The sequence below is a fragment of the Solanum verrucosum genome, unplaced genomic scaffold, assembly GCF_900185275.1.
Source record: "Solanum verrucosum unplaced genomic scaffold, falcon-dt-bn FXZP01001111.1, whole genome shotgun sequence".
Lineage (NCBI taxonomy): Eukaryota > Viridiplantae > Streptophyta > Magnoliopsida > Solanales > Solanaceae > Solanum > Solanum verrucosum.
The window spans coordinates 175,353-183,454 of NW_026019640.1; the positions used below are offsets into that span (position 1 = coordinate 175,353).

Below are 8,102 nucleotides of genomic sequence, written 5' to 3' on the forward strand. Positions count from 1 at the left end.
ATCAATAATTTATTAAAATATCTCAAAAGTGAAACTTGTATTCGCTAATAAAGTTTCCTACTATTGCACCTTGGAAATAAGATTCTAGAATCCCTCTTATTATATATATATATATCCTTAATAACATTCCAAAATAGCCAAGTCATTGAATTATTTTTCTTGTCAAAACTTTAATTACTCTAACTAGAAGCTATAAAGCATTTAAATATGAAACTTGATACTTTTATCATGTCAAAAGAGTGTTTATGCTATAAGTATTAGTATTCACAAATTTTGAGTTTTTTTTTTAGATTTAGAAGCTTAAAATTATAGCAATTTTTTTGGCTATAATTTTAGTATTCTGTCAATTTTATTATAAAGATACCCCAAGGATATGAGATCTCTTGAGAACAAAAACATGACCGATCTTTTTTTGTGTGTAAAAATCAAAATCTCTCATATATTCATATAATAATGATGTACTAGACTATAAGCTAGTAAATTGTAACAAAAAGTAACATTGATGAAACTTTGAATAAGAAAATCTCTTTGTTGTTACGTTAAAGGAACATTGTGACCTCCTTTGATCAGAACAGCCTCCTAAATATGGCATGAATACATACTTTTTCCAAACAAGCTAAGGATGTTCCTGAAAGCAACCAGCTATTCACATTTGATAGAGCCATACAGAAGACGGACAAATAGCAAACAGGCATGAAAGCCAACAGTGCCTAGCATGAGGAAGACGCCATAACTAACACAAGCCATATATCCAAAGAAGAATGAGGTTTGCATGAAACCGTTCATGTCTGACCGTGAAAAGTAATAGTAGATGGAATAACCAAATAAGTACAAGCCAGTCGATCCACCACAAAGAAAAGACCTGTTTCAAGTGAGCAATTAGTCAACTAGAAAGACATAGCAAAATATTTCAATGGCTTAGCAATCAGACATTTATAGGTGACTAAGACAATCCTCTCGCAAAGAGCTTGCAAGACCAGATAAACTCAGTGCCCTACTGTCCTCGTGGAACTAGCAGGGAATTCCTGTAGTGCAAAGTTAAGGCTATGCTCTCCAATAAGCTAAATGGCGGAGATGGCTAAATTAAGGATATCCTCAAGAACCACTATAAGGTAAGCCAAGATATCAGCACCTCTTGTACAACCATAGCAGAAAGGTAGAGATTCAGGGTGACTTCAACATATGATTACTTAGAAACATCGATTCACATCTTTAAAAAGCATAAAAGCAAATGAAGACAGAGAGCTTATTAATATGCTGGTTAAGCCCCTCAATTCTTTAAGAGAGGAAGGGGGTTCAAACCTCGATAGCTGTATTTTTGGAGGGAAAAAAAATACAAGCAAATGAAGATTAGGACACTCTCCTGTTAATTAAGACTGGGAAGAATCACAAACTAAACTAAATAGCATGAGGATCTTACAGTTCTTATTCCGTTTTGGTAACTAAAAGTTTAAGTGAGGGTCCATGGGTCTTTTGTCTAGTGGTAAGAGCGCAGCACATGACGTGTGGGTGAGGGACACGTCATGGATCAAACTCTACCACAGACAAAAATCTGGTAGTTCAGTGGAGAAGGCTAAAGGATGGGCCTAGCTACTATTCATCGAGTTTCAGCCCGTGTGCTACTGCCACTAAAGAATTTCTCAGTTCAAAAAAAGTTTTAAGGGGAGATTACCAGCAGTCCAGGGCCATGGCATGCCACAGGCCTGAATGAGAACTTAAGTTAGATTTATGGATCACCCACAAAGAGAACTGGTGACAAAGAATTGAACACAAGCCTTTCAAGCTAAACTTTTGATCCTTACTGACTGATAAATAGAGAAGAAAAAATTCTTAGAATATGAATTTGCACATTTAACAAAAAACATGAAAGCAGAACTTGTTTAAAGAGCATTGACTGTCTAATGGTCATAAACTGGAAAACGTAGACAAGAACCAACTAAACGGCAACACAAAGAATTCAGGAAAACAAAGATGTGGAAATTCTCCCACCAACTTATTTCCAAGAATAGCAAATCAATCTGCTTTGGATACTTGGATAGGAGATAATGATAATTTACACCTTATGAAAGAAAAGCAATATACAGTAACAAAAGCATCATAGTTATAAGATGAGAAAAGTCGCACCTCCACCACCATTCATGATCTTCTGCGGCAAGTTGGATGTATGTCATAGCAATAGAGATGAGAGCAGTTGTAATCAGAAGGAGAATGAACACAACAAAAAGAATGCTATATATTGTGTATATCCTGTAACCCCAAACACTTGCAAATATGTAATATAGCTGAATATAGATGACAGCAAAATACAAAAGTCCTGCCATTGCCATTTGGGTTATGACACGCCTGTACCAACGCTGTGGGGGAACCTCACGAGGACACTTTGTGGTGTGACAAGGAGCTTGAAACTCAGACCTTATTCTCTTCCCAGAAATCGCACCTAACACAAGCGACGGTAATGCTAGCAAAACCAAGAGGAGAAGTATAACCACAATTGTGCCCAAAGGAAGTGTTGCAGTAGACCCATAGTTGAATGCAACAGTATTAAGGAAGAAAAAGGTTAGCAACAAGGGGCAAGAGAATATTCCTCCCGTCAGTAATAGAACTCTTAGCTGTCATGCCAAAAACAAGTTAATAAGGTTATCTGTACAATATTCTCTTAAGAGCTCAATTTGAGAGAGGAGTTTAAGGTAGCAAGAATCCTGCATATCATACCGAGTTGCTTCCTTCAAGCTGATGATAAAAAGATACAGCCGAAAATCCAGCAACTGCAGAAGTTATTGCATATATTATGACCAAAGTAGTGGGCAAAACTCCTCGATCATACGGTTGAAAAACACCAAGCACGCCTAAACATAGAATGACCACCACGCTGCAGAAACATGATCAAGAAAGAATCTTCACAAATAGTTCATGCTGGATTTTTACTTCTTATTTAAACAAGATGATATCAACAATTACTGACACTGCCAACATCTGGGTTCCACAACCAAGTGCTGAAGAAAGCAAATACTTGCACTTTGGGTACCGGAAGACATCGCCGTGGAGGCTTTTCCACCCAGTTTCTTCTTGGTTATCAGAAAATTCTTCATCCTGTGCAAGACTTTACAAGATTGACGAAAAAGGAGTATCTTTAGTCTGATACTAAGGTCAAACCATATCATACTTAAAAGAACAAAATGGTATATCTTCTTACTTATAAATATCTTTCCTCAGGACTCGCAAGTAAATTGCTCCCATACATGACATCAAGATGAAGATTGTCACACATGAGTTTAAAATGGAGAACCAGTGAATTTCTAAGTGATGGGGCAGAGAAGAAGAGCTCGTGTATTTGTCCATTCTCTTTTCAAATGGGGTGTTAGTTTCCTTCCACACCACTGTGTACAGGAATTCTACATCAACTTCCTCATCATTTGTTACATCAACTGTAAAAGATGGATTGACTCTAACTTGGATTTCAATAACATGGTCCTTGTGGTAGTAAATTTCAAATTGATAAAATGTATAAATGTGATATCTGTACTCATTAGGGTCATCAATTCCGTCCTTTTCGACCATCCCAAGGAACGCCCATATTGGCAAGTCATCATAGTACATCTGGACGTAGTAATCTAGTGCAACAGTGGTTCTGAATTGTGCAACTTCCTCCTTTGTCAGCCTTTTCTTACATATAACTTTGGCATCTTTGTCCGCTAAAAACTCGAGCTTATATGGAGCAAATGTAAGGCGATCTCCATTCAACGCTTCACCAAACGATTCTTTCTTCTTTTCCAAATTATCTGATAATGTTTCAGCACAATAGATAACCAATAAGATTAACAGGAAAACCTAAGAGAAGATTGACAAAAACAAAAAGGTAAGAAAAGAAAAAGATTAATGTGCTAGAAGAATAGTGATCCTTATTCAAAGTAATAGACAATCAAGGACTTAATAAAAGTGAAGAAGAAAACCTGGTTGACAAAATGGAAGATCGAAATAAGCATAAGTTTCACTGCAATAGGAAAAATGAAAAACATTATGGAAGCAAAGAAAAACAGTAAGAAACATAAGAGAAATGTTTCACTTTACTTGCTTCATTAAAATGCCTAACAAGATTGTCTAAGGCCTTTGATAACCACCTTAGTTTAACCCACAAAGAGATATGCCTGATTCATCAAACTATATTATCGTTTTCTATTGACCAGTTCCAAGGGTTTTATCAGATTTATAATCAGGTAGAAAATAAATTTGACATCTGCTTCACCAAGCTAACCATTCACCTAAAGCAGAAAGTAATAAAATTGATCGATCAGAAAACAATTGAAGTATGATCTGTTAATATGTATGCAGCTATGAAGAAAGTGTCTTCAAATAGAAACTACATGGACAGGGTACTTCTTGGGGAAAGGGACAGGAACTTCCTTGTTTTACGTGATACTGAAGTGTTGATGAAGTGATTCTTTTAACCCCACTTGTCGGAATACATTGGGTATGTTGTTGTTTTGTTAACTAACCAATTAATGAAATTATATACCTGACACTAACTGAAGAATGGATGGCATTTCTTGAAAGACATAACAGAAAAGCATCAAACACATAGTGATTGAAATGTTTAAAGCATCTACCTGGGATTAGAGAATGGGCCAACCTTGTTTGCATAGAAAGGGACATCGTCTCCACTTTTATATTGATGTGTAGAGGCATCTGATTGTACGAAGCATTCAAGACTCATAATTACAGTTGTAAAAATGAGTATTACCACAGGTTTCTCCATTCTCCTTTGGCTTTTAAGATGAAAAATATGAAGTCAAATAAAATGAGTGCTAACCAACACCAAGCTGAAAAAGAAAAAAATGATGCAAGGCACACGAATTACATTTTAACACTTATAATCTTAAAAAACAAATAAGTGAATCCCAATGTAACAGTATGTCCCATTTCTTGGCTAGATATATATACGACATGAGAAAGTATATGTGCTTGATGTGTTGGTTGTTATTTATATTAAGGTAAGGGTGCTCTGGAAACAAGAGGAGTTGGAACCTTGGACTTGTGGTAACAAGTGAAAGTGTGAAACATACCATAACTTTAAAGATGCACAAGTCTTAATCTATAAAGGATTGATAATGATTTTTGAAGAAAACTTGTAACTTTGAAGTCTAGTATCTAACTGTTCAGCCAGTTTGCAATTTGGATTAAGGTATGAGCATTTAGTGAAGGTGCACACTACTGAGGATAACCCTTGTACGCAATAGAAAATGTTGGTGAGATGCGTCGGAGACCATTTTGGCCAAGAAACTCTATAGAAAGCTTGATGCATCGTGTCAAAGGCTTCTGGCGGCAAAGCTTGAGGATACTTGGGGGATTTGAAGTGTGTCCGGACCCTCCAGTATAAAAACCACGACTCCCAGCTATTTTCTCAATGATAACACCACATAAGGATGGGAAAAACACCTTTGACTCACACCATCCATATCAATTAGGATTTATCCCCTAGACACAGCTTCCAGCAGTGGCTGCAAAGTTTACGATACTAACACACAGAGCGGTAGCCTAAGCGAGAAAATGAGAGAGTAAAGCTAGATCTGATGACATTGATTCTGTTGGAGGAAGATCCACAGGAAAGAGAATTGCTTTTGCTAAAGAAACAACAATAAAATAAGCTCTTGCTCACCGAATTGTGGAGAGGGATTGAAGGGGCTAACATCCCATCAAGATTTCCCATAAGATTTCGAGGTAAGAAATCAAGTTTACACTTAAAAAATCAAGTTCGATCCAGATCTTGAGATGCCACACAAGAGCAGAAGCATTGTTAGCTTTGAGATGGCTAACTTGGTAAGCCACACTTTTCATGTGCACCCATTGAGATTTTTTTGGTTTTAGTCATTTTGTATTGAACTCTGCACTCACTCTATCGACCCCCTTGGATTGTCATAGTAATATAGCATCCATTTTATGGATTGTATGATTTTGTTGGGGTTGTACCCCAAATTTTATGCTCAGTTGTACTGTGAGCTGATTCTATATACTTGGTGTTGAGACATATTATGTGGTTTAAGTGTAAGGCTTGATACAGATTGTTGTTGTATGGGATTTAGCTTAAGACATGAAAGCATGGATAGTTCTATAAACACGGAAAACTCATCTCAATATCCCGTATGATATTGATGATGCTTGCTAATCAGTTGGCTAAATTGTTATGGTTTTCCTAATGGAGTTAAACCTATTGGATACGATCAAGTTCAGAATTTTTTTAGATGTGTCGTCTTTATATATTTCGGTAGATGAATCTCCCATTTCCTACAAAATTTTGGAAATTTGGAATCTCAATAATCCTTTGACCCAAATACCAGTTAAATACAAGTTGCTAATTGAAAATATTCCAACGGGAACTGAATTCGATGAGGGCATGTACTATAAAAGGTAATACTTTCTCCAGTTAGATCAAGAAATGCAGCAGAGCACACATAAGGTTGAAGTCTTAGTTTGAACTATGAGTACTAGATGCATCAATGGCAATACAATGAAAATGTTCAAGAATTCATCAAATAGATCACAATCCTAACTTAAAAACATCAACGTTTTTTATGTTTTCCAATTTTCTCATGTTTGGTTGGGCTAAATGTTTTGGAAAATGTTTTCCAAATCAACTCATTTTCCTCAAATTTAAGGAAAATGACTTTCCTTCTAAACTTAGGGAAATTTTTTTTCAAAACTCTCTTCCAACTTCAAATTATGATTATTTTTTTTGTTGAAAAAATCAATTTATTTTGTCCCTACCCTCAAACCAACGCCCCCCCCAAAATAAAATAAAATTTTAAAGCTTGTTTTTAAATTCAATTTTTTTACCCACCCTCACCCCTACCACCACCCCCTCCTAAAAAAATATTAAAATTTGTTTTTAAAAGATATTTCTAATTTCAATTTTTTATTTTTTACCCCCCACCCACTACCCTCGCCCGCCCCCCCCCCCCCCCCCCCCCCACATCAACTCCCCCTATCAGCCCCCAACCCCCTTCAAAAAGAAAAAAATTTAAGTTTGTTTTTAAAAAATATTTTCAACTTCAAATTTTTATTTTTTCATCCCGATCCTCGATCACCCACCCCCCCACCCCCCAAAAAAAAATTGATTTTGTTTTTAAAAAATATTTACAAATTCAAAATTTCATTTTTTCATCCTACCCTCGACCCCCCACCAACCCCCCAAAAAAAAATTAAGTTTGTTTTTAAAAAATATTCTCAACTTCAAAATTTCATTTTTTCATCCTACCCTTGACCCCCCCACCCACCTCCTACCCAGCCCCCCCACCCACCCACCCCCACCAGCCCCCCCCCACAAAAAATTTAAGTTTGTTTTTAAAAAATATTTTTAATTTCAAAATTTCATTTTTTCACCCCTAGAACCCCCACCCACCCACCCCCTACCTTCCCCCCCCAAAAAAATAATAATTTTAAGTTTATTTTTCAAAAATATTTTCAACTTCAAAATTTCAATTTTTCACCCTTACCCTCGACCCCCCCCCTTCACCCACCCCCTACCACCCCCCACCCCCCAAAAAAAATTTAAGTTTGTTTTTAAAAACTATTTTCAATTTCAAAAATTATTTTCTACTCTAGTAAAAATAAAAGATATTTCTCAAAAATATTTTTCATTCATAAATCAAACACTAAAATCTTTTCAGGAAAATATTTTCTACTCACCAACCAAACATGAGAAAATAAGTCAAAAATCAACTTGTTTTCCAGGAAAACATTTTCCTTCATACCAAACACACCCTAGATATTTGCCTATTTTGGTGAGTAACTGTATATAACAACAGAAAATCTTGTATGGAGTAGGAAAAAATCACCAACCATTATACTTGCCTATCTGTCACTAGTTATATATTCTCCTAATTTACAATCTTGTGACATCATACATAATCAATTAATTTCAGCAGATAACAAGTGACGACTAATTAACTGTATCCCATACGGAATACGAAGAAAGTTTTGAACTGAAACATTGTGCTAATCAGAAATGATAGGCATACTTGCAAACAATCAAACAGTAACAAAGGCAAAGCTTGAAAATTCCTTACAGAGAGAGGAGGGGAAGAGTCTCCAAAGAGCAATTGCAGAGA

General features: G+C 36.0%; 1 protein-coding gene across 1 annotated transcript; it reads right to left on the reverse strand.

Annotated features, from left to right (window-relative positions):
- Positions 1–499: 499 nt before the first annotated feature.
- Positions 500–5,326, reverse strand: LOC125823664 (transmembrane 9 superfamily member 3-like). Its single transcript, XM_049503060.1, has 7 exons — positions 4,605–5,326; positions 3,951–3,991; positions 3,194–3,779; positions 2,963–3,100; positions 2,713–2,869; positions 2,125–2,609; positions 500–862 (listed from the first exon to the last, which is right to left on the reverse strand). Exons 1-7 carry the CDS (start codon positions 4,751–4,753, stop codon positions 643–645), a joined length of 1,776 nt encoding a protein of 591 aa, XP_049359017.1. The 5' UTR covers positions 4,754–5,326; the 3' UTR covers positions 500–642.
- Positions 5,327–8,102: the final 2,776 nt, after the last annotated feature.

What these genes read in the sequence shown, in the direction of transcription:
- LOC125823664 (XM_049503060.1), bottom strand. Translation starts at nt 4,753, where the DNA reads ATGGAGAAACCTGTGGTAATACTCATTTTTACAACTGTAATTATGAGT. An exon ending in AGCTTGAAGGAAGCAACTCG is followed by an intron (nt 2,610 to 2,712) that starts GTATGATATGCA and finishes TTGGCATGACAG; the next exon opens with CTAAGAGTTCTATTACTGAC. An exon ending in GATCATGAATGGTGGTGGAG is followed by an intron (nt 863 to 2,124) that starts GTGCGACTTTTC and finishes CACTTGAAACAG; the next exon opens with GTCTTTTCTTTGTGGTGGAT.